General features: G+C 42.8%; 1 protein-coding gene across 6 annotated transcripts in view; it reads right to left on the bottom strand.

Annotated features, from left to right (window-relative positions):
* The window catches only part of aatkb (apoptosis-associated tyrosine kinase b), a 48,447-nt gene extending 28,325 nt beyond the window's left edge, over window positions 1-20,122 (bottom strand). For 2 of the 6 annotated variants that reach the window (XM_067487745.1, XM_067487748.1), the window contains exon 1: window positions 12,992-13,558. Coding sequence is in view for 1 of the 6 variants with exons in the window: in XM_067487739.1 (XP_067343840.1) it covers window positions 12,992-13,070 (79 nt within the window). In the remaining 5 variants the exon portion in view is untranslated. Of the gene's footprint in view, window positions 1-10,644; window positions 10,668-12,991; window positions 13,561-15,443; window positions 15,575-19,658; window positions 19,745-19,980 lie in introns of those variants that run through there. The other 4 variants (XM_067487740.1, XM_067487741.1, XM_067487739.1 and 1 more) reach the window with 4 other exon arrangements.
* Between the last annotated feature and the right edge of the window lie 7,269 nt (window positions 20,123-27,391).

Genomic DNA, 27,391 nt, shown 5'->3' with positions numbered 1-27,391 from the left:
GTGGCAGTTTTCCTTGCGTCTCTCTGCCTGCTCATCTTTGTTCAGATACGACGTGACAGCAGGATTATGTAACACCTCTCAATATGTCGCCCCGTCATTAAACCTCCCGGGTCCCCCCTTCCTCCCTCCCCCTGTGCTGGAATTCAACACCTTTCATTTCCCCTTTCGGAAGCTTCCCAGCATCTTTTGGCTTCATGTAGGAGTCGGGTCGGCCGTGCCTCCATGGAAGCAGGCAGCCCACGTACTCCGACCTAATTACACAGGAAGCTGTAACTCACAGAACACTTCTCCCCTGAGCGCTCGTATTATCTCTGCTCAGCAGCCTTGTACAAATAAGACAATGCTTGTCTGGATCTCCCACATCAGAGCTGACGTTTTTCAGCAGCACACGGCCTCCACCTGAGGCTCTGCCCCCCCTCCCCCATCCCCCCTCCCAGGTAACAGCTCAGCCTCGTCTGGTTTGTTCAGCACAGGTCGCAGTGATGGGGAGAGGAGCTAGATACATTTACTGTAATTCAGCATTTGAAGTACTAATAGTACTAAGAGTATTTTCAGCTTTTATGATTCCTGCCCAATTACTACGTTTCTTCGTTTTCATTTTGCTTCATCTTTTCTTTCTCTCCGTCTTTCCTCCTCCATTTTCTTTCTCTGTCCATCATTTTCCTTCATTCCTTTTCTTTCAATCCTCCAGTCCTCCATTCTTCCATCCTCCCTTTGCTCCTTTCCTCCCTTATTACCTTTTTCTTTTCCTTCTTTAGTCCATTCCTTCTCTTCCTTTCTCTTCTCTCCTCACTTTCCATTTCTTCATTACTTTGTTCTTAGTTTTTTTCCTATTCATTATTTCCCCTCTTTCCTCTTTTCTGAATTCCTTATTTCCTCCTTTCTTTTCTTCTATTCCTCCTTCTCTCAATTATTTCCCATCCTGTGTCCTTCATTATTTTCCTCTCTCATGTTTCTTCTTTCCTGCTTTTCCCCCTCGTTGCCATGTTTTCTCCATTCTTCCTCTTTCCTCCTTTCTCCTGTCTTGCTCATTTTCTATTCATTCTCATTTCTCTTCCTTCCTTATTTTCTCCATTCTTTTTTCCACCTTTCCTATTTATAATGTTCCCTTTCCTACCTCCTTTCCCCCCGTACTGTGACGTTGTCTCCTTAGATAAGATTTCAGTTGTCCTCTCACAACTGGTGACTTTAAAGTTTAATCTGTATCTGCTGCCGTTGCTCAGCAGTGATTCCCATCTACACTTCAGTTCATCATCCTTTCAGCTTCAGTCACACTCAGAGGAACCATCAAGCACAACATTTTACAGCCCTGGGAATTCACGGCCTGTCGGAAATCAGCTGCTCTTGGATATTTACACTCACATATGAGCTGCGGCATTCAGCCAACAGAGAGAGAGAGTGTGTGTGTGTGTGTGTGTTTGTGTGTGTGAGACCTGTTAAAGGTCACAACACAGAGAAGCAGCAGTGCTTCTCCATCCCTCCCACTAACCTCCCATAACGGCAAACATGAATGTCACTCTTTTGTTTGCCTTCATCTTGCTCCCACTCGCTCCCTCCGTCTTAACAGGACAGCACTGTCTGTCCCGTGGGGACGCTGCTGCATGTGTATGCATATGTGCGTGGGCTGCTCGCGCTGGAAACTGCCGCAGTGCACTGTGGGGATAAACAGCAGTTTTGTTGTTCTCTGTGGCTTTTACTTTGTCACACAGTGGAAGAACAAGCAACCCGCTGCGATAACTTAAGTCTGAGTAAACAAAGCCGTGAAGGGGACGGAGACGTTGTGTGGCTGTGCAGCAAGATGTCATGACACGTGAATGTAGTCTGAACGTAATAATTATGTGCTCGATAACTACGTTTAGTTATCAGCCTCAAGGGCTCTGCAGAATGTAGCAGAGAGTAGAAGAGCAGAAGGGAGCAGAGTGGACTAATGTCATGCTACTGCTAGTCAGAGCTGCACGAGCAGTGCAGTTCACGTGTAACCGAGCTTCACTGCAAACAGTGCAGCCTTTATGCACACATGCACACACGGTGCCATTATGATGAACCAAATTGTCTGACAAATTGTACGAGGGCGCACGGGAAAGTAGGGAAAACGCAGGATCGTTACAAGGTTCACCTGAGTGAGCTTCAGAGAGCGAGGACACATCCTGCTGCTCTAATGTGGATGAATCATCTCAGGCAGCGATGGAGCAGAGCGAACACAAACATATTTGTTCGTCCATCTATGTCCTTTAATCCCCGTCTCCTCCCTCCTCTCCCCCGAGAGTTTTCCTGTTTGCTTTTTTCTACTCTCCCTCGCAGATTTCATCTCCATCTTCGTGTGGATGAATGTGGCCACTGGAGCAGAAGGAACCTCTTCCTCCCGTCCTTCGTCCCCACAGGCGCCAAATGCACAAACTCAGAGGAGACTTCACAGATGTTGTGCAGGGGCTATTACAGTTCACACACACACACTTTTGGAGAGTAACATGTAACAACATTATATAATTACATGATTAAATGCAATTGTATTAAGTTACTAATCCAACGACCTGATCGTATTTCACAGGACAATGTCACAGTGACATTTAAAAACGGAATAATTTCATCCTTGAATCCTAATCTACATTATGGTAAATCTGAAATCACGTAAGACATCGCGTTTAGACTAATGGGACGTATGGATGGACAAACCAAAAACAGTCATTGGTGTAGGTTCAGGTTCAACTTGGACTTTTTTGTCATTGCATACATCCAAGAAAAATTACAACGGCTCTCCTTAAACACCTAAATATACATTTACACTCCCACCCACCCTTGCACAAATATAATTTAATGTTCCCCCCTCCCTTTCCAATCCCATATATAAATTCCACATTTAAATACTCTTACACTCTCTCCTCTTACTCGTGCACACACCCCCTCACACTTCCATTAAAACCAAATAAACGATGTAATAAATAACTACAACAAATGTAAAGTTTATGCAAATATAAAAAGGTCTTACAGTGAGTCTGCAGTGACGCTAACTCACTCTGATGGCATGTGGGGGGTTTGGTAAAGGGGGGACAATCGATGATCACTGAATCAATTAATCACATTTAATCGCTGTAACTTCTGTGCTTCTTCATCTGAGCCACAGAGCTCTGTCTTTTTTCCTTACATTTAAGAGATAAACTCTAAAATCTGCCTCTGTCTCTACAGAGTAGCCACGATTTATTGGATTTGTTGGCATAAAGTAAAAGCATGAGACATTTTATTCAACTGTACATTGTAGTGATTTGAGACAGTGATTCTCCAACTGGTGTTTTAATAAAGCCGAGAAAAAGGCAACGTGATGTGGATTCAAAGTGTGTTTATCCAAACGGTTTGGACCATTATAGCAAATGGACGTGAGAGCACTGCATGTTCCAGACATGTGGACGACGCTTTTCCTGTCCCTACAATAACGAAGTAGCACCGGCAGTTTGTTTAAGTTTCAAACGATGACGGTCATTATCGCACACATTTGAAGACCGACTTTGGCGAATTCTGACCATCAGAAAAGTTCAAATGCGACGACTTTTGTCTAGTTTTCTGTGGACATTTGCATAAAAGCAGCTTTTAACTAATCAAGTCTCTTCACTTTGTTCAGAGGCTGCAGAACTCAGACAGTGGAGCATCTCTTCACACACTGCAGTATCTTTTCAAGTATTAATGAGAGACGCTCGCCAGGTTTGTGATGTGTGTCCACCATGATTATGCATCATCACAGGGAGCGGACAGTCTCCAAAGTGGCCCCCCGTTGTGTGCCGGTTTCGAAGCACAGTCGCCATGGAGACACTTATAGTGTATCAGGCTGCCTGGTTTTAATGGGTGGCTGCATGTGAAATGGCTTCATGGCTGAGAACATTATGTATCTGAAGTGCTTTTAACAGGAAATGGTCCCCACATTTAGCATTAGCTCTTCAGAGCCAGATCCGGGGTTTGTCTGATACATCATGAAGAAACATGATGGCATGAATTTACTCTAAATATACACAATATGTTAGCATTTCCTTCTATTTTCCTTTGTTCAAAGGGGTAATTGGTTTCTTACATATCCAGTTTGTATAACCAGGGCTCAAATTGGGCCGGCGTTTATTTCTGCCCCTGTGATTTTACCCCCAAAAAAACAAAACATACAAACAAGGTTTTTCATGATGAGAAAATGTTGTCTACCCCCTAAAGAGATGCAGACTAACATCCTGTAGGAGGTTTGCCTGGTGTGACTCTCTGGGTTCTTTGACTTGGTTCAGGTTATCGGTTATTGTTTAGTCAACCTGATGCCACGACATGATCAAGGCTTCTGGGTCACAACCTATGTTTGAAGTGAATATTACGATTTCTTGAGGTCAGTTAAATGAAACCCTGACCAAAACTAGACAGATGAAAACTTTTTTCTTCTGTTTTAAATTAAAGTTTTAAAGCCAACAAGTCCTAAAAACAAAATGAAAAACCATATTATTACAAAATACTACAAAGAGGTAAAAAAAAGATAAAAAAGAAAAACCAAATCACCAAGTCCAAATGCCTTAGGACGTCCAGCTTGTGCTCGACACAAGTCCTGCCTGACTTCTTCACGGTTACCATTTGCCTGTAGGGTCCCAAGGTACTTGTAGCTCAACATCAGCCATCTTGCCTCCTGGTACTACCACCCCTTCAGTTCTGACTACCTTTCCACCCCTTGTTACCATCTGACCACACACACTATTTGCTTGTTTCACCAAAAAAAAAAAAAAAAGAAAGAAAGAAAGAAAGAAGGTAAGAACCAACTCCAGCCACAAGAGACTTCACGAGCTGCAATCAGGGATGGCTGATCCAGGCCGGGTGAGACTGATGTCCTAAATATTGGATGAGCTCATCTGTGACCAAAGCAGAGTAAACAGCCAAAAGCAGAAAGTGGAGCAAATGCTGTCACACAATGTGCAAGTGCTCACACATGCGCCCACACTGAGACGCCACAGATGGTCTCTTTTCTTGCTCATGTACATAATATAAAGGGTACAGGGATGTACACACAGCATCACCAGCGAGGGCCCAATGTTAAACACACACACACACACACACACACACACACACACACTTTATTCACTCACGCAGACCTTGATCAGTCAACAAGCTCTGAAATGCTGAGTTAACCTCGAACAGATGATGACGCTGGTTTAGGTGAGAGGGGTTGCTATGGAAACGGGTCGAGGGAGAATCTGCTGTTTCTTGTATCTGGTGACGCGTACGGCAGTTCATCTGGCTGCGTGGGTGGTCACAGGGTCAACTGCCATGCAGATCTGACACGGTTCAAAGTGGGTCTCTTCAGGTACGACAGGACACACAGTACTCCCCATCTGTGAAGTACTCCCTGGTGCTGGTACAGTACACGCAGTACTTCTATGGCCTTGTATCTGAGTACAACTTGTTTAGATATTTCTGATTGAGTCCATTGGAGATATTAGTATTTATACACTCTGTATTTCCACCCCTGCAACCTTTGTACATGTTTATTGCCAAACAGGATTTTACATAAGCTACAAGGAAGTAACGATAAACAAATGGAGAAAACTAATCACAGAGGCAAACAAAAGGTTTTATTGTGCTGCAGAGACTGTTGGGGGCCAGAGTCTGTGACAGACGAGGAGAAACAGTTGCTGTGATGGTGCATTTATTGCTTTACTAATTATTTAGAGATGCTTGCCGCTGTGGGTGGTTGGGCTGGTTAACCACACTCATCATCATGGCTCATCTGTTGGTGTGAAGGGTTTGTCCACTGACACAGTGGTTTGATGTAGTTCAAGACAATAAAAAAGTGTTTTTTCTTACTAAAATCTCTCAATAAAAAAAACAAACAAACAAAAAAAAACTGCTCAGCTGCTAAAATCCAGATGTGGGAAGTTTGAGTCACCTTCAGTTACTGTAATTAGAGGTGCAGCGTGTAAGATTAGCATCATTCTGGTCACATTAATTCTGTTTGGATCAGTGTGAGATCACCTGAAAATATAGATATATTTATATCTATGTGTGTATCTCACAGAATGAGTACTTACAGTTAAGTACTTGCCAACACTGAGTACTAATACAAACACTTTTTGTTTTGCTGTAGTTGCTGGACAGTCAAATTTTCATCATTCCATTGTAGTTAAACAGAAATTCTCTCATGTTGAAAACAAATATGGCGGCGACTGGTATTTAATAAATGCAGCAACTTTCGCTGAACAGGCAAAAACAAAAAGTAAAAAAGAAGAAGATCAAAGCACAGATTTAGGGTGAGACTCCAGCGGGAGAAGCGTGGACAACATGGACTGTAGACTCTACACAGGACTATGAAGGTAAAACATGAGTGAGTGTTAGTAACTAAATCTTAAACCAGCAGAGTTTGTATTCAGCTGGTTAACGTGGTGGTGGACGCAGTATCAAAGAACGTTTATGAGTACAAGCACTCAAAGGCAGGATCTCTATTCATCAAGAAATGAATGCAAATGATTCATTTTACCTAAACATCCTGAGGTTATTGTGTCCACCATGTGGGTTATGGTAAAGTTCGGTGGTTTTGTTATCATTACTCATGAAATATCTATTAGATTCAGGTTTATTAGTTCATAGAAAAGTTCTCTTTTTTATTCAGATTATTGAATGTTTGTCATCCTCTTTTACAAACGGCACCGTTATTCCTGATTTGCTTCTGTCTTTTTTCAGTCGCTCACACGTGCTGCAGCCTGGACGTCAGCGAGGAGGCTGAATAACAGTCGGTGAATCGACGTGGGTGGTTTTCAGCTTGCAGTGCCTGGTGGGTTTTCTGAGCCAGATGTTTAGATGTGTGATCAGCTGATCTAAACACTGATGACTCCTTCACATTCGAGCTTCAGGTCTGACTATCAAGTTGATTTCCTGTTTTCCTTTCACTCTCCTCCCTGTGTCGACTCTATTCGTCCATATTTTTCTTCCTCCTCTCTTTCGCTTCGCATCAGGTCCCACTTGGACTCTAAACCAATCACCCTATTCCTCAGCGAGGGGAGCGATAAATCCTAAATCTCAGGCTTAACGGCCTGCTGTGATACTGCAGGGACTGGGAGGGGAATTCATTGAATCATCTGTCGACTCTCCATCCTGTCAGTCTAGTGATCAGCCTCTGCTGTGCAAACACACTGGATCCTTCTCTCCTCTCTCTTTTTCTGTAAAGCTCCTCATAAAAACCTATATTCTTCATTAATGCCTCAGCTGAGAGGTTAAAAAGGAACCAGGAAATGAATTTAGTCCCTTAATACAGTCATAATTATTTCCACAGTCAGACTAACAAAAGAAATTACAGCTTGCTTTATTTCATCTGGAGAGCAAATATTTAGGTTTTTCATTTTGTCTTGTAATAAAGAAAATAAACTGGAAATGAAATTGCACCTTTAAGCCAGTCAGACTGCACCAAACGAGTCTTATAACCACTACGGTAAACTATTAATGTACAAATCTATCATGCATCAAGTAAACACGCAGAAATACACACTCACACTGCACTGTGAGCCTAACACTGCCAGTTAGTCCACCATTCAAACACAACACCCATCAATGTTTTCCCAACAACACAGCGCTGTGTTCAGAGGAGCCGTGAATCACACCGTCCCAAACCACAGGCTGACAGAACCCCACCCTTTACCAGCACATCAGGACCACAAGACAGCATGAGGACATAGGAACATAGGACAGTTCCATCTGCTGAGCAACCAGGGAATAAACAGTCGATATCTGCTGAAACTGAATAAACACTTAAAATTTTCTGCACGTGATATCAAGCAACTATTGATTATGTCAGACCAGAGTTAGCCACAACATTAAAGCCACTGACAGACTGAAGGGACAAATTAGGCAGCAGGGGGACGGTTCTAATGGGGGGAGGTATTCTGATTGGACGAATCAGCTTCTCTTTACCATCATGTGCACAGCCGGGGGTGTTTACCTGGTTACCATGGAGTCTGATCCCTGGGCGCCACATCTTACAATTTACAGGACCGGTGGTGGTGCCAGATACCAGAGGACAAGTCCAGAGGTCTGGAGTCAGAGCTGCTATCCCACACAACATACAGCAGGCGGCTGATTTCTACATCCATAAGCTTCAGCTCAGTTTGTTTTCATGGCTGCTCTGAAATAGTGAGGCAGGTGTTGTGTGATGTGCTCGCAGTTCCTCTCAATCTGTTTCAGCTGGCGTAGAGGACAAAATACCCATTAGACCAACAACAAAATAGTCTCCCCGATCAATTGTTCACTGTGAAATTAAGTGGCCCCTATCAGCAGCTGCTGGAGATACAGGTGACTGGTGTCACACTCCATCATACATCCCATTAGTCAGGTCTGAAACACACCAGGGCGGAGGTGGCAGGCTAGTAAACCATGCTCACGGGCACCACTGCAGAGATTCTGTCTGCCTGCGTCGGCCTCACAGAGACAATCGACAGGAGGATTAGGAGATAAAACTGGGACTTGAGTCCTTCTGCGGTTTCACACAGTGTTTGGCTCTAAAAAAGCTTGGTGATCAACACAACTGGTAAAAGGTTTCACTTCTCAAACTAATGGAACCTCCCAGTTGTAAACCAGTGGACTAAGATAAACTCCACAGTTTAGCACTGGGGGCCGTACTGGCTCATTCTGCATCCTGGTGTGTTTCTGTGCAGCAGCAGGAAGCTGAAGACACAGACTCCCTACTGCGGTGAAGCAAGCAAAAAGACAATTCCCCTCGAGGACAAATGAAGAATTACATTTCATTATTATTTCATTATGTGTGCCTGTGTGTCTCCATGTGGATTTTAAATCAGTCTTAGGCTTGTAGGTTTTCCTAAATCCACTGGGATGAATGTGTTAGTGCACAACTGGAGGAGCAGAGAAGCTGAATTAGACGCAAGGTAACATGAGCTAAATAACGTGGGGCGGACGTGATCTGATTGGTGCTGATAAGTGAATGTTTTTGGGCTTTGTCATTTGTTGTTCTGTTATACAGCAAATAAAAAAACATATCTGACCTAATCACATTTGTTTCTGAGGAACTGGGATGAGCCTTATTCACTAATCTTACTTTACAGAATCCCAATACAAAATATGGCCAACTTTTAAATATTAGGATGGAGCAGCTGCCAGGACACAAAGGGTTAAAATCTGCTCTCCATCTTTACCTGCTGCTGTCACTATTCTCTAGGTTTTATTAATTATTAGCAACATTTTTTGAAGGTTTGATGCACAAATGGAGCCATCATCCACAGCACCTTTAGTACCTTCGATAATGTTTAAAATACGTATCTATACATTATCTATAAATGTAAACCTTTTATTATAAAGCACCTTTGTTACAGTCAAAACAGTGATAATGGCCACTAAACAAGAGAATAATAATAATAATAATAATAATAATAATAATAATAATAATAATAATAATAAACAACAATAACAACAAAAAAGTTGACAGCAAGGTATAAGGGCTGGTATCCAGAGAAACTACTTCATGGTACTTCTACTCGAAGTAGAGTACTTTAATATGCAAGCACTTATACTTGAGTATTGGCTTTGTGTACTACACTAAATATTATCAACAACCATAAAAGAAACTATCTGGATTTGAAAGAATCTGCTTTTCTCAAACATAAAAACAGGTTTAAAAAAAGAAAAAGGAAAAATGAATGAGTCACTTTTGCTTTTGGGAAACGGAATGAAACATTTCATGGACTCTTTAGGAATCAGTTCAGGCATGACAGTGTAAAATACTGTAGGTCTGGCTCCTCTGATGCATCCTGCTTTATAAAACTCTGTAACATGAGGAACATCGATTCCCGATCAGGTTTAAATGGGGGCTTCAAGAAGAGCTCAGCTGCTGCTCTTGTTGTTGCATTAAAGTAGGAAAGTGGAGCACAGGAGGGTGTTTGTGTGTCTGATCTGCTGCTCTAACCTGATGTTTGTGTCCTCTCTCATTCACCTGAAGAGGTCACAGGAATTCAGCTTAATCACAATAATGGGGAATCAATTTCAACGGTGGTGGAAACGGACGAGTGCGAGTAAAAATAGTCTTGATGCAATCAGAGGCTGCTACTGTTCTGAAGCCTCTCACACACACACACACACACACAGATGCTATTAGCAGTCCGACGCATGTCTGCAGCAGCCTCACTTAAGACACTCTGAACACTTCAATGCTGAATTATTGTTTTTCAAAGAAGCTGTTTTTCACAAACCAACACACTGCAGAAAAAAAACAACTAAACAAAAAAACCAACTCCTGCTGGCAGAGCTTCACGACTTAAGACCACATCAGTCTTTTCATCTCCTCAGATCAGTGCGGTGCTGTGGAATTGGTCCTAACAGAAGGGCTTGAGGTGTAGATCAGAGCTGAAAGCTTTTAGAGATTGTTCACTTGCTGCGAGTGGCATGAATCCGGTTCATAGCCACAGCTTTTTGCCTTCTTGCCAACAGTGAATAACATATTCTGGGAGCTGCGATTTCAGTCAAAACATGTCCTTCTACTGTGCATCTGCACAAATGATGCAGACGCCATCTTTGAGCTTTGGCCAGAACTTTTTATCCATGTACAAAAAGGGACAGAAGCACCAAAACTCCACCCGCAGCCATGTGCATCAGCTCCTGCCTAACAAGCTAGCAGCCCCCCCACCACCGTAGGTTTACCTGCTCCACACTGTCTGTGTCCTCCAGCAGCTGGGCCCGGAAAGAGAAAAGGTCCACTGGGTTTTCAAAACACACCAGGGTCTGCTTCCCTTTCTGTTTTGTGTCCATGCAATGAGACAGCGCTGCTGTATGTGCAGCCACGAGTCCTCTGAGAAATGTGAAATGGATAACCTGCATGGAGCCTGGGAAACCAGCCAGCACTGCCAGTAAAACCTTCCCCCTCCACTAGCAGCACTGACAACGAGCCCTGCTTTTACTGGACAGTGATGTCACCCCTACATCCATCACAGTCACCCTGGCTTGATCCAACTTGTGTGCCTTCCTGTCCCGTCTGTGTTCGGCTTTCGCTTTCTGATTTCTCAGCTCCACGTCTGCAGTTTTGTGGCCTTAACATTCTCATCTCATCCCTCAAACTACACATGACAGAACAGATCAGAGTCAGAACTACTGATGCTTCCGTCACATGGAAACAAAGTGTGACCTCCCAGTAGCTCTGTCCGTCCGTTGCCATCACTATCATGGAATAAAATTACCATTCAGAGCTGCCTAAACATCTGCTTGTGTTAATGATTTGGTCTATAACCTGTCAGAGAAATTCTCTAGGTTTCCACAATCAAATTTGACATATCGAATCATTCTGTCCACATTCCCACTAAGGACTTTCCGGTATTTTGGGAAGATACTCAGTTTTCTACCAGGCAATGCTCACAACCTAAACCCTGACAGTTAATAGTACTAGTGAAAGTGACACAGTGGACATTTTTGCCCCCTGCACATGTTCCTGACAGCTCACATTTACAAGTAAAGGATGAACAGACAAAAATTAAATACACAAATCAGTTGTTGAACAACTGTCAAAATTGTTGTCAAATAATCTTTAATCATCTAATAAGTTCAAACCCCTTTCAGCTCGATACTTATGCCGTTTATAGACCCCAGACACGTGCAGCCATATAGAACACAAACAATTACTCGGAAGCACAAATGAACTGTCCGATTCCTAAATGCTGCTTTATCCAAGAATTAACCCCAAAAGTTTATATTTATATTGGACTCAGCCCTTCACATCAGAAAAGAAGAAATTCCCTGAAAAAGATTTTAAACAGGGAAAAAAGTTCCCAAGACATGTTGTTTTCTCAAAGGCCGTCACGCACAGTGCAGAGCAACACAGTCAATTACATACATCCCAAACGAGCGGAATGACAGCACTATCAATTACAACCATATGACAAATGATGAGGAAGGATGTTGTGGAAATGTGTGGATCACTAACCCCACGAAACGCCTCCAATATTCGATGGAACAAGACAGCCATGAACACACGGTGTTGGATGATTTCACTCAGTCTACACTCGGCCCGCTTGACCCGAAAAACCATCGGCGGCCACATTCCCCAAGTCTCTGCAACAGTGGAGGCGAGTGCAAATTCAGCGAGACCCACAGCGAGAAGGTCCACGGTAATGACAGGGCAAGTGAAACACCTGCACGCTTGGACTTGCTACCATTAAAAATGAAAAACTGGAACCAGAAGATTGTGACAGGTCAAAGATCCAAATGTGGCTTGAAGTCAGCGTGCAGACGGTTCCCCATGAATCTCTGTGACCATCATCATGTGATATAAACCGACTGCTGCAGAGGCTAAAAACGCTTAGAAGCGGTTTGATTTCCGAAGTTGAATGAATGTGTTTTGAAAAGGGCAGGATCACTATCTAAGGGACGTGAAGCAGAAGACAACCATTGTGCACGTTTTCCCTGGACACTGCATTTTGCACCATTTCAATGCTTGTAGGAATACAGGTAGAAATACACACATTGTTATCCCAGCATCCACTTGGAACAAGATGGGAAAAGACTGCTGCGCCCTGTGGTTGTCATGGAAACCCCCTGACTGACAGGCCCTGGAGCTGCTGGTGCACAATAAAACCAGGACTATTTGAGTTTCCAGTGAATATTTCACCATGATTTGGGAAACAATGAGACAATCTGCCTCCGTTCAGACTCTCCCATGATCCTCTTCTCTTCCAATTCTAATTAAAAAGAGGTCCTGCTCCAATTAGGGAAGGTCTCTGCTCCCGTGCTCCCACTATTCTTCCCCCATTTCACCTTCACCGTACTGCTCCTTTAAACTGCTCAGCTGCAGGTCTGTGAAGTTCGTTTCTACACGACTTTTCTCTACGTCGTTTTCCTCTTTAACTCACATCTGCAGCACGCACTCACACACACACACACACACACACACTCACACACAGTAGCCATGGTCAGCCTATACAAATGGGTGAACCCAGGCTGTTTTGCAAGGACTGAGAATAAACAGCAGCACATTGTCAGCGGCGGAATGTCGACTCACCTGAGCTGAAATGGGAGGTGAGCGCAAAGCCGGGGCTGAAAAATGAGGCCATCGTCGCCAGGAGCATCAACATCTTCATAGCCGGGGTCGCGAAGCAAAAGAAAACCTGCAGGTCTTGGTGGTGGAGGGGGGCAGCAGCTAGGCAACACTATTTCTTGAACACAGCTTCATTTCCCGTGTCCGAACCTGCCCCTCCATTGCTCCACGCACCGGCGTGATTAGGACAGATGCTGCTGCTCCTCCGCAGCCTGACTCGTGCTTTGGGTTTGTTTCGGATTTTCCTCCTGAACTCCAAGATCTAGGATGTCACTGCAGATGAGGTGGAGGAACGGAGACTGGAGCCATTTAACAGGAGCCAAATTGATCCAGAATGTAGTTTCCCTTTCTGGCTGCAGCGATTAGCGCAAAGCTTCACCCAGCACCTGATCGGAGTCACAGCAAACAACCCCCTTCCCCCCCCCCAAAAAAAGGGGCTCCGCTCGTCCCAAAGCAGACACGTGACACGTCTGTAATTAAAGCCAAACTAAAAATCAAACGTCCAGTTTTCGCTGGGAGCTGTCCGTGGTGCTGACAGCGAGAGCGCCATCTTGCTCGCTAATGCGCCCGAACACAAATTATGGAGCTTTTTTTTCTTTGCGCTCGGTGTGCAAAGTGGAGGGGTGGGGGGTGGGGGGGGTTAGGAGGCTATGGATAGGATACTGTGCTGCTTGAACATGCTCAGCTGACCGAGAGGTGCAGTACAGTCTTAGAGCGGGTGAAAATGTGTTTCTATTTCCAACTTCAGGGTTTCAGGCTGAAGCTGGTGCGTCTTTATCTGCACAGCAAATATTTCTGTGAGGAATTTCACTGAGAGAGTGTGTTTTGTGCTTCTCCCCTCAGTTAGATAAGAAGAGATGTTTAAAAATTAAAAATGAAATTAGAAATCCCCCATGAACAGACTGTGATGTAACACAGAGGAAAGACATGCAGCAGGACTTGGCTCCCCTCTCTAATCCTACTGTTCATACATGTTGGATGAGGGCCCCCTCCCCCACATCACAACATTCATCCTCTCACAATCCGTCTCCTCCCTCCCTCCCTCCCTTCCACATCAGATTGGACTCCTGACAGCAACTTTTCCTTCTCCCTCTTACTATGATTGTAATTCTTCACCCACGCAGAAGCCACAGAAAAGTCTGAGCTGCCAAAATAGGAGAAAAGGATCCATCCAGGCACAAATCCAGTCATTGTCAGACCTCCCGTCATCCTTATTGTGCACACTGCTCTTTGTTGCATGGATGAATAGTTATATAACATATCATTTATTATTAATAGACATATAGTCTGAGCAGTTTTCTATCCTCTGTGCGAACAAGTAGTTCTGGCAGCTTCTCTGCAACTGCCTGCCAAGAGCACGTATAGAGTGATGGCTTAAAGAAACAAGGTTCACAATTTGAAATGGGGATAGAAGGAAGCTTTTATACTGAGAAAAACTAGTCTTTGCAAATGTGCAGTCAAAACTCTCTCTCGTGTTTGAGGAGAGCTCGCCTGACCAACGCTTTGGGATGTAACCAGGAGGCACCGAGACTCAAGTCACCGAGCCTGTGGTTTGTGGACAGCTGCTCTACTGATCTACAGCTGCCCTGAGTTTATCACTCTTTAAAAAAAAGTGCACACCTTAAGTATAATGTCCTATAGTTTATTTTAATCATTAAAGTCCAGAGAAGTCTCTGTATCCGACGGCCGATCCCCAAGACTCAGTGCATTGAAAGGAACAAATCTAAAAACTCATTTCAGCGAACTCGTTTTGTAAGTTACATGGAAAATTCCACCATACACAGAAACAACCGTATATAAAGAAGCACAGCCTCCTCCTCTGAGCCGGAGCCCTTTTCAAATGGACTGAGGTGATTCAAACCTAAAATTCATTTTTAAAATCGTGGAAGCTCTGTCCTCCATGCCTAAGAGGAGAGGGAGCATCTGACTCATCATCAGTGCTCAGTACATAAGCATCTGTGATGGGGTGGGGGGGACACTGATGCACACTTACACATCAGCAAAGGCTTCATTTATGTTGAATGATCTTTGTGTATTTCAGCAACACAGTGTCAGACTAAATTCTGGACATATTACCGCAGCGTGGCTAAGTACTAAGAGTCCAGGTGCTAAACGGTTCTGTCTGCAGTCCAGACCTGTCACCCACTGAAAACATTTGGGTATTTTCAGGGGAGGCACCAAACTGTTACAATCAAAAATTAACTTCATGTTATTTCCAATTCCATGAAGTGCTTAAATACTGCTTAATATACTTCCTACTTGCGATGCACGTTACGTAAATTGAAAAGGGTTATTGTGTCTCCCCACCCCTAAAAAGTACTGAGCAATATTTGTTTGACATGCAGTGACACCAAAGCAGAAAGTAGAAGTACGTAGAAATAACTTTCTGTTACAGTGCTGCCATGATGAAACCTACCTCCATCCCTCAGTCATCTGATCTCCGATCCAGGTAGCTCCACAAGAGTCCGGGTCAACGTCACGTGCATGTTGCCCAACTCCCTGTCTGAAGGTTCCGCTTCAATCTCGGGTCTCTACAATCACAAAAAGAGAAGAAAGAGTTCAGCACCATCAGTGTAACAAGTCCTCAAGCCTGAATGGTTTGGAGTCATATTTTACTGGAGGACTGTCTCCATCAGGACGAATGTGTTTCCCATCAATCCAATAACTACTTTTAATGTGTGCGGGGTCCCACAGGACACTGCGGCAGAAGAGGGGAACATTCTGCCCTGAGCACAGGCTGCCAGCCCACTACTGGGGTGACACATTTAGACAGAACCCAGTCCTCTAACACCTGACCAGCCTGAGATAGAAACTGGGGCAGCCAGAGGAAGGACACAGCTTTGTTTATGGAGAGCGTTTGAAACGCAGAGGCACTGGGGAGCATTAGAGCAACATTAGAAGTGATGAACAATCAATTCGGGAAAAAGAACTCAATGAGAATGAAGCTGTTGGAAGGACAGTCAGCATCCACATTCCGGATCCTATTTTTTGACTTTTGATTTCTCTGACATGAATACTCCTAAGTCTTTTCACTCCACCTCCACTCGTTTCATCACGTCACATTCTGCTCTGATACATTGCATGTCTGCTGTTTCCCTGGAAACAGGAAGGAGAGGATAAGATGGATTTCTGGGGTGAAACACAAGCAGAGGAGATCATGCTTTCAAGTCACATCCAACATCAAGTGAGAGATATGAGATAGATATATCTATAGACATACTGTATATATGTAGGTAGGTAGGTAGATATGGGATGGAATTTTGTTCAACATAAATGTTATAAATAAGAACTAAAGGGACAATTAATGAATAGAAGAAATGAAATAAATGATGTTTTACAATAAATAATCAGAAGGTGGTTCTCTTCTTGAAATTCTCTTCACAATTTAAACAACTGAACATTTCCAAATTTCTGCAGAGACGTTATTTATGAGCCGCACGAGGAACAAGCAGCATCGAGTTGATTTGGTTTTCCTACTGCATTGTACTGCATTGTACTGCATTGTACTTCATCAGAGTGAATTAACTGAAGTGCAGGTCTTATTTCTACTTGTAGTGGAGGACTTTTGAGGCCCGTACTTCCACTGTTACTCGATGATAGAGTTTGTGTATGGATCTCTGACGGCGAGAAGAGATGCTATGCAAACAAGCATAGAAAATCACTGATAGTATGGCGTGTCTGGGGGGTAGGGGGTCTAACACTCATTAAAGGACACCATAGGAAAATACTGGTGCAGGATGCAAATGCACCGTGTAAAATTATTTTTATCAGAAATGATGCAGCTGGTCTGAGTCTTTCACAACTGACAGCTTGAGCCAAATAAATCAAACTAATTGCTCTCGGCAGTGACTTCATTCATTAAAAACAACAAGACCTTCACTTCACTGACTGGTGGAGCGAGCTGGCAGTGGGTCACATGCAGAGTTTAGACTTTACAGTCAAATCAATGTGTCCTGGCAGCTTTGATAGAGCTAAAGACTCAACTTGTTATTTAGTCTGCAAGAATTGACTAAATAAGACTTTTCTGTCTGATGTGTAGCCACCATAAGGTCGGGGCTTGATGGGATAATTAATAATAATCATTATAATGAATGACGTGAATGCAGCTGGGCGAGTGCAGTGTGTAGGTTTAGCTGCCATTTCATTTTCTAGAGTTAAAATATTAATAAATGGATTTCAGAATTTTCAAACAATTATTAAATAGTCATTTGCTGCTAAATGCTGCTTTTCTTCAGTGGATCTGCATCAATACGTGAGTTTGCTCAGGATGCTAACTGTTAATGTCAGGGTTGTTGCCTAGCAACAGATGCAGTTAGCAACTACGGTTTCTGACACGGTTTTCTTTTAAGGCATTTTTTTATAAAAAAAAAAACTCTCTGTCATTGTGTTTAACAGCATGTCGAAGTGTTTTAAAGAACAAATAATCCTCTTCTGAATGATCTATAATAACCCTTCTATGTCAGACTGTTACAAATTATAAATAAAGGCTGTTCTTCATCCAGGACACCAAAAATATCCAGCTGCCTTTTTCATTTTCCTGATGTTAGTCACAGGTATCAGCACTTCAAAGATCAAACTAAAGTCTACTGCAGCACTTTTGTTTGATTTCCAGCTAAAAGGCTCCAACCACAACTTCCTTTTTCAGATCTGACCTGCAGTTTCATAAGTGATCCGAGGTGGTAAGTAACTATTTACTCAAGTGCTGGAGGTGGAGCTACAATTAGAAACTAGAAGCAGAATGAGACTTCACTCTGATGAGTGAGGACGGCTCAGCTTTAACAGCTCGGTCCAGGGAGCTACATTTGTTGACCTACGCCGCTCTGGTTTCACTGTGGCACCACAGAAACCACCGGTCTGGAGACTGGATCCACACCAGATTTTAAAATCACTTAGAAACTGGCTTTAATTCTGTTGCCTGGGAGCATTTCACCATTCTTTGGCTTTATGAAAACTTGTCACAAATGTGTTAAGTTTAGGGCTGTGTTACGATCGGTGTGAACCAGTGCAGTGCTTAATGGCTCCCGAGAGGCAGATATTTGGCTCTATGTTCATTATTGTTGGCAAAGTGGGATATTTTGTGAAAATACACTGTGTCCTTCCTTTTATTCAGGAGAAAAACACAGCTGGAAGATTAACATAAGCATCTATAAAACTTCATAATGAGAACCTAATGACGTACATATGCATTCAGCCAAATTAACTATACTTGCATATCTGCACGTGCAAACCTATGTGAAGATTACAGGTAACACGTAACAGCAGTTTGCAGAAGGGTCACAGCAGATGCCCTCCTCACACCAAAGATCACACCAAGAGCCAAGTGGGGAAGAGTCTGGGAGGTCACAAGCAACCCCAGGGTAACATCTGGGAAACTAAAGGCCTTTCTTGCAGTGGTTAACATCAATATTCATGAGTTTAACATCAGGAGAACAGTGAACAACAGTCACTGTCTGCAGTTTCTCTAAGGCCATGTGGGAAAACGGGACAACTGTTGGAAGAATCTTCTGCATTGCACCATAAGAACCTTCTCCCATTCGTGAAACCATGGTGGTGGTGATTTTAGGGTCTGGGCCTGCTTTGGTGCCTCATGTCCAGGATGACTTGCCATCAATAATGGAGGGAATGATTCGGAAATTCTACAGGAAAATATCAAGGTTCAATTGAAAGTGGATCAATTCAAGTGGCTTTTTAAGCGTCATTGGAACCACATACAGTGTGTACAGTTACACAGTGGAAGGGAACAATGTTCCCCCAGGAACATGGCGCTACACAAAACACACAACCACACGGGCTACGAATAGTTAAACTCAACAAAAAGTTCAACTACAACAGGAAGCAAAGTGCACAAGTGCAAATACTGCAAGAAGACAATAGCCAAACAAGTCCAATGAAAACCAGACCCATGTGCAGTAGTACTTCTTACCAGCAGTAAAAAGTTTGTGCTAGAAAGTTTGAACAGTTGTATGGATTAAAGGGAGTTTGTGTATGTTGGTCCAGACTCTGTTTGTTCACCAGTCTAAGGGCCGTGTGAGCTCAAATGCTGCCGTATCTCTTTCCAGACGTCAGGAGGGTGAAGTGCGTGTGTGTGTGCGTGTGTCTGTGTGTGTGTGTGTCCGTGTGTGTCTGTGTGTGTCTGTGTGTTTGTGTGAGTGTGTGCGCTGAAGTACAGGGTTGGCGAACAGATACTGGAAACATTTAGTTAATTCCATTGTTGCAGAAGTGGATCGCAGCAGTTCCTGAAGTCGAACTTCACATATTATTCCTACAATAAGTAAATGAATAAGTCTGTTTTTTAGCTTTGTTTGTTTACTTGATCCAGTCTTAGGACTTACATAAGAATCAGATCCTGCGGAAATAAACCTTCTAAAAAGGTTTAACTAACTATGAAGCATGACTGTGTATTGCATTTGTAGCAGCAAATGTTATTAATAGTAGAATTTAAGGTTTACATACAACTTCCACAACCAAACAATATGATGAAGTATTTTTTAACATCCTCTTATGCAATCAGCAACACCACGCCTCCATACACTTAGCTGGGACTGTTCATTCAAGAATCTCCCTCCTGCACGAGCCAATAATTAGAGGACAGAGGCAGAGAGTAATTAGTGTGTGTGTGCACTGCTGTTACCTCCGAGTCCTGCAGGCAGAAGCAGCGTCCGAAGGGAAAACAAAGTGGGAACTGCTGTGAACGTGGAGCTGTGGATTAGGCTCTGACTGCGGGGAAACAGATAACAGTTTAGTTTAAAATGGCTCCGTCACAGTGACTCCAACAACTTGCCCCTGGAATGTGTCGAATTATATGAGAAAACTAATTTTGCGTGTTTACAAGCTCAGGTTCCTGCTGGCTATCACACAGTTTTAGCTGCTTTTGCTTTTAGAAAATAAACCAGAGGAGGAGCTGCACCAACTGTGTGAGAGGACAGGTGCAAATAAAGTTATATTTATCTCACCTGGTTTCCTTTCATGTCTGTGAGGAATCTAAATCAAGTCTCCTGCAGAGTGTGAGGTGACATAAAAGCTGCTGGAAAACTTGCACTTCCTGGAAATTTGAAAGAAGCTGACTCCTTTTGGGTGATGTCATCCTGCTCTGATTGAACTTAACCAAAACTCCAACCAATGAAATCACCACAGATGTGTCATGGTCCCACCCTCCTCTGTCCAAACAGCCTCCCTGTGTCCTTTAAGTCCAACATCCTGTTTGTAGAGGAAATAACAAGATACAGTGTCATATTTGTCAAAATAATGAATTAAAGCTGAACAAACAATCAAATAAATACACATGAATAATTACAAAAGACAAACAATCTACACGCTGTGTTATGTCTTTACACCCAGTAGTGGCACACGCTGCAACAGGATACAGCTTTGCATGTGCACACATTGGGGGTGGGGGGTGGTGGGGCAGGGGGTTTGTCTGCAAAAGTCTGGTGTGCTAATGCATGTCTGTTAAATGCGACGCCTCAGCTGAATGGGTCTTTAAGGAGTCGATTTCAATTAAGCTCTGAGGCGTGTTGTCTGCTTCAGTGCGCACAATTCAGGGAGCTTAATGGAAATAATTAGCACTTCCTTCATGCCAAAGATTAGATTTTTTGATTTTTTTTTTTTCCAAAAACCCACAGAAAAGGAAAGATGTTGGTGTTTAACTCTGAGTCCTCCAGTGAAGTGCAGCAGTCGCACCGTATAATCAATCAGGGTATTGAACCTTCACCTGACACAAACACAGGTCACTGCATCTTAAATGCTAAGGTCAGAAACACACAACACCGCACACACACAAGGAATCCTCACCAAGAAACTTCTGAGCTTGGTTTTATGTTGTAAGAGTAAGAATCCACAAACCTCTTCTTCTTTAATCAAACTAACTCTAGAGCTAAATTCCTGTTTCAGGCAGTTTTGCCGAATCCTTGAGCATCAGCATCTCTGCAACTGAGGTTACTGTCAGGTTAAACTAAACTTACATTGTTTTCCAAAAGAAAAACTAATATCATTGGCAACTTGAAGCAACTAAGTCACAACCAAGTAAAATTTTTTCTTCTTTAAAGTATCTTGTGGTTTTAATTGAATATTCTGTGTTGTTTAAAGGTCATAGTGGTCAACCTCACCAAAAAACAGATTGAAACTTGGATCACAGCTGTTTTACTTGAGTGAATGTGGTTTTGTTGCTATATTGCTAATGCAGCTGTCTATTTTTAAGTCTCTCTTAAAAATGAGATTTGAAATCTCAGTGAGTTTCATACCTGGTTATATAAAGTATCTAGCGGAGAAATATGTACATGAGAGTTTATGTTCAGACTTCTGGGCCAAAATCATGTGAGACACTGAAGCGAGCACGGCTTCCATGATTTGCATTAGTCAGGTCTTGTTCGTAAATCTGTAAATACACCACTGATCATGTTGAATGTCCATGGTTTAACACATTTTTTATCTCAGCTGAACCTCTGGGGCTACTGACACAAGGCACAAAGCTCACACACAGTCTGTGCTTCTTTTCTGAAACAAATGTCTCCAGAGGGAAACAGCTGAGCACAAAAACTGTAAAAGACGTTCACAAAAATCTCCAGCCCAGCTTCATGAGTCGTGATGCACTGAGGGCCCTGTCTGCTCGGTTGTGATCACTGATCTATACACGACTGCCCAGGAGGGTTTCTCTGCTCATGGGTTATTTAACACACTCAGTTATATAACTGCGAAGCACAAGACTTTTTCTGCAAAGCCCCGTTTCTTTCTGCACGTCCTGTGACCTGCAGCCCTGTGTGTGAACGTGTGCTGAACGTGCAGAAAACCTTATTATCTGCCTTTGGTGATGCGTCAATCTGAAATGATCATCACTGAGACACTGTATTCTGATCAAAGTGCTCATGCTGGGTGTGGACTAGACTTCTGTGGAACAGCTGCTGTTCCAGCCTCCACTTCCTCATCATTCAACTGTGGATTCACGTGTGGCCTAATCCCTCGATCGTGAGGCTCGTTTTAAATGTCGAAGCATCCTTACGGTCCTAGAAAACGGGAGGAAAGAAAAGCAGCTTCAATAAATCAAAAGGTTAGAGCTAATGCAGTCCTAGCTTCATTCTTTGTCACTAAATAACAGTCCCAAGAGAAGATGTTAGAAAAACATGCCTACATACAGTAACTATGCCCAGATTTACTAAAACTAACTGCTAAAACGCCCAAAAGCAAAATTCTGACCTGATGATGGATTCAGATAAAAAGGTTTTCGCAAATCATCTTTACCTGGACAAGATTGTGTAAAGCCTTCTACATTTTCTACCAATCCACTGAGGTATTTTACTAAAAAACAAAACGCCACCTAGTTTGAAGTTTATTGGCCAGTTTAATGGCTTATTAACAAAGCCACAGATGAGGGTTAATTTCCTCATCTTCCAGTATCATGGTTACAGTGAGATAGTGCAGCAGGTTCACAGGCAAAGACAACTTGGTTAGGAACACAATAGTGGGAACCTTAGCTTTTCTCAGGGCACTAAAGATGACTCGCACCTTCTGGTCTCTACGGGAGGCACCTGTGATGGTGTGTATACGCACGTCCGACTAAATAGCATGACCCCATTGAAAGACCAGATCTCCAGATACGTTTAAGAGTTTATTGAAAAAATAAGTGCAAGGACTGTAGGTGATCATTCTGAAGTTCCAGAAACAATGAGAGAGATTCAACGGGTCCAAGACTCAAAAGCCAGGAGCAGAGTTATCCACAGGGAGCAGCCTAAGGCAGGGCTGTGGAACAGAGACAGGGTAGGAGACCAGAGTCTTACAATACCGGTCAGGGGCAGAGGCCAAACAGGACCAAGGTCTAAAACAGGTTCAATGCACAAAGTCAGGTCAGAATACAAAAGGTGGAAATGCTGGAGAGTCAACACACAGTGATGAGACAATCAGGCAACAGAGAGAGGGAGACACAGGTGAAAAGAACAGGAAGAGGTGATTTCACAGTAAAAGCCTTTTGCCTTAAATGCGGATGCTTGTTTGCGTTGGTGTTCGAAACTCGATCACACAATATTTGACGCCTGAAGAAATGACGTGGTAGGTAAAGTGAAAAAGTCTCATAGGGAGGTGGGAGGTGGACAGAGTGGTTGATGGCACAAAGAGACACAGGACGTTTCCACAGGAGATATGGTTTCGACTCTAATGTGACACATTGTGCCCTGCAATGACGATCATTACACAACGTGGCGCATGTGGTTACTATAACAAGAAAGTACGTGTGTCGTTGTCACTGTCTGTAGCGTTTTACACTGTATCTTCTAACTTAACGTGCCTTTGAATATCTCTCTACTTCTAGTTTAAAAATGCCTCCGCATGACGTCACTTGGAGGACGTCCAAGTGACTTCCCTTTTAATATAGGGAAGTCAGAGGCAAGTTAAAGGCATTATGGTACATTTACACCTTAACTAAACCCACAAAAGCATCATGGAGTCGACCTTTAACGCTAACGCAGTTTTGGTGTGTACAGTATATAAAGTCGTTCCCGTGAAGTCAAATGGTGGAGCTTCCGGAGCGTCCAATAGTAACACCGTGGTACATAGTATCCGTGGCATCAATATGATTCTCCAAACGATGTGAAAAGCTGTGCATTTTGACGCCTTAGGATGGGTCATTATCTGAGGCTGTGGGATGAGGACAAACTGCAGGTGTAGTTGGTCCCTACTGATGCATAATTGTCAAGGTAATTACAACTGATAATACCCATCGAATGCAGGGCTTCCAGAGGATCAGTGAAGTCAGTGGGACCTGTGGGGATCATAAAACCTTAAAAAGGTTTACAGCGTTCACTTTAGTAGGTTTTGTGCCAAGTGAGAGACTGATGCTGAGCAATCATTAAAACAATGACCTGACAATACATTTATCACAGTATAAAGCTGATATATGTAGATCTAGTCTCACTTTCAGAGAGTTTACAAAGCTTTGACCCATTTACGTGATTGTTTCACAGCTAATCTGGAGAGAAAAAGCCATTGGTTCTGTGTTGATGTAAACTTGCTGGAGGAGATGAAAATGCTGCAGTTTCTGTGTCTCATTGTAGAGAATTTTAAAAATAAAATGTTGCTGAACTGCACCTGCATTGTCTTTACTTATTAATGACATCGTACTTATTATTGACATCCTCGGTTTCTGCAGAACAGCTTCCTCTGCAGAATATCACAGATAAACTTTGCACGCACAAGACACGAGCGTCGTGCCAGTGTTGGCCTGTGGTTTGACCACCAGAGGACGCCTGTCCTCCACTTCAACCCCGTTACCAAGCCTCATGTGGGGTCTTGTCCCAATACATCTGGAGAGACATGCCCTGTCTGCAGCAGCAGCAGCCAAAGCTTTAATGGAGACTGGCTCCATGGGGGAGGGTGAGACAGGTGCAAGGCCAACAGACCTCATCCTTCCCGTATATAGGAGATGGAGATGGGGTCAGCTGTTGCAAGAAAGCTTGAATCTGGTGAGTAGCACAATGATTTCCAATATCTTCAGAGTTGCTTTGACTCATGTTAGACTCCTTTCCTCTTTTGCTATCATGATGTTAATGTGTTGTAGTTAGAAACTGTGGAGTCAGGGGTTCACATTCTTTCTCTTTTCTTCTCCATAGAAATGTTTAGCTTGAGCTCAGGACAGACTTGTGTGATCTGTGCTGCGTCTTTGTGACCTCTGGCCGGTGAAAAAAGCCCAATTCTCATCTCCATACCAGGTTTCTTGAAGTGCAAATGATGGGGAGAAATAGGGGGATGATGAAACGAGTGGAAACGGAGCTTCGCCAGCAAGTTCAACCCCATTTCTCAGTGTTATATCTATATCTACTTTATTGGCCAAGTATGTTTACACAAGCAAGGAATTTAATACCGTTTTCTTTTATAAAAATGCACAAATCATCAAGGTTTATTCCATTATTATCTGATGCATCTGATGTATTTTTAAGGGTAAATTAACAAAAAAGTGCTGTAGGATTTTCTCGTCCATTTCTCGTAGTTGAAGCCGTTTGGGTTATTATTGGGTTATGGAGCCAAACAGAGTCCATGTGTTTTGTCATTTTGAAAGATGAAGTTGTACATGAACATGAAAAGGTGATTAAAAACATAAAATAATCAAACTATAAAGAAGTCAATGAAACGTTTCTCAATACAAATGCTATTTTAATTCGTTTTTGGAATTTCTTTGAATAAATTAGTATTGTAGTACTGTAGCTCAGTTGGTAAAGGCAGTCGTCCATTAACCACAGGGTCAGTGGTTCGATCCCCGGTCCCAGTCCTGGGCAGGACACTGAACCCCTAACAGCCCGTTCCCCTCCCCAGCTGTGCAGTGCTGGTCCAGGCCCGGCACAAATTGGGAAGGGTTGCGTAAGGATGGGCATCCGGCGTAAAAACTGTCCTAAATCAACATGCGGACAATGATCCGCTGTGACGACACTGAACTCACAGGATAAGACGAAAGGACAAAAAACAGTAATAAAATATTATGAAATCACATATTAAACATATTCAAATTAACTATGTGTGTTGAAGCTGATGGATACAGATTTCTCTGTCATTCTGTCCACTGCAGCCCCGTCGTCTCTGATAAGGAGACAGAGGCCACGATCCAGGCGTTAGACACTGACGGGAATGGACGCATTTTTGTCCACAGAGGTGTTTTTCTTCTTACCTTTTACATTTTAATGCACTAACATGCAGTCACCACTAAGGGTCAGTAGTTAGAAACTTCTCCATGAAATGTCTATTTTAAGTCACACTTATGTAAAGCTGTAATGGTGAAAGGCACAGAGCTCAGGTAAAAGACAGAGAGTGACCCAAAAAAGAAAGAGACACAAAAACAACACATAAAGACACATAAAACCCCAAAACTTCATCATATCACCAACAGCAGGCCTCAAATGAGCCTTAAGTGATACAATATAACCAAATAGAGACAAAAAAAATAAAAAATACTTAAAATGACAAAAAATAGACAAAAGATTAATAAATACAACTTTTCATGCCCCAATAACAGAATTGCAGGATTTGTTCTGATGGAAGAAAAACGGCCCCTGCTTGTTATCACACTGACTATTACAGTTTCAGTGCATGTCTGCATTTACCTCCTGCCCTCTGTGTTTCCCTCTCTGCCCTGCAGAGTTCTAAGACATGATGAAGATGGAGAAGAGGCCCAGGAAGTAGGTCACATGGTCTGTCTGCGCTCCCGAGTGTGAACGATAGCAGAGGAAGCCCTGCATCCCTTAACAGCTCTCATCCTTCTGCTGTGCACCAAGAATCAGTGTGTGTGAGGATCTGCACAGTTGGATAAGAGAACAAAAGGGTAAATGTTAGAATTATTTGTTTTTAAAAAAGCAGTTTGTTTATATCTGAGCGTATCCTAAAATGTGCACAACCAGGTGTGAACCAACTCAAATTATTAAAATTAGAGGAGAAAAAACGATTTTGGAAGCATTGTACACATTATTACAGACAGCATGAAAAACTTTTGTCTTTCCTCATGTTTTTGGAAGGTTATATTAAAATTAGTTTAATGGCTTTTAGTGATTATAAATGCAGTTGGGTGAACTTTTGGAAATGTTAGATGACATCTACAGTATCTGTTCCCGTTGACCCTTGTAGTGCCTTGATTTTACCATCTGGGCCTTTCCAACACAAAATGTGTTTATTATTATGTCAAAGAAAGAAAACTGAGACCAAAAATTCCATTTTCCTTTGATCTAAAATGAAAATAATGAAGGTGGTGGCACTATGAAGGCCACCCCTTCTACCTTTTACATTTTGTGGTATTTTAGAAGACAGGATAACGTATGTGGACTGTGTTGATTAGACATTGCACAGCACATGCATTTTAAATACAGGTGCTGGTCATATAATTAGAATATCTTCACAAAGTTGATTGGGTGAACTTAAACCCACAGAGACTGCGCATTGACATATATTGTTTTGATATTTGTTATATCAAAATGTTCTTTGACTGGACTTTCCATGAGCTTTGCTGGCATTAAAAATAATTTAAAAAGCAGACAAACATGGAGACAACCTGATCGACTGACATGCTGCACTCTCTGCTGCACTGAGCTCTTCTCTCCACCGAGGGTCAGCAGTCAGCAACTCTGTAGCAGAGAAGCTGTGGAAAGTGCTGAAAGAGACTCAGACATGTCAGCAGTATGCGTCAGTGTTTTTTTAGGGCGTGATAACAATGACTTACACTGTCAGCACATCCTGCAGTTGTGTGAAAGTTACAAAAGCATGTTGTCACTGAGGAATGAGATCCAAAGTTAACTTGGCTCAAATTAGTAAAAGCAAATAAAAATAAATAAGTTCAAAGAAAATAAACACAAGGCCAAACACAGGAAAAACAGTAATGGTTGTTAACTTTGGATGAGTTTA

The sequence above is a fragment of the Channa argus genome, chromosome 20 (assembly GCF_033026475.1).
Source record: "Channa argus isolate prfri chromosome 20, Channa argus male v1.0, whole genome shotgun sequence".
NCBI lineage: Eukaryota > Metazoa > Chordata > Actinopteri > Anabantiformes > Channidae > Channa > Channa argus.
The sequence above is the reverse complement of the archived record's forward strand: the minus strand, read 5'-3'. Positions and strand labels throughout refer to the sequence as shown.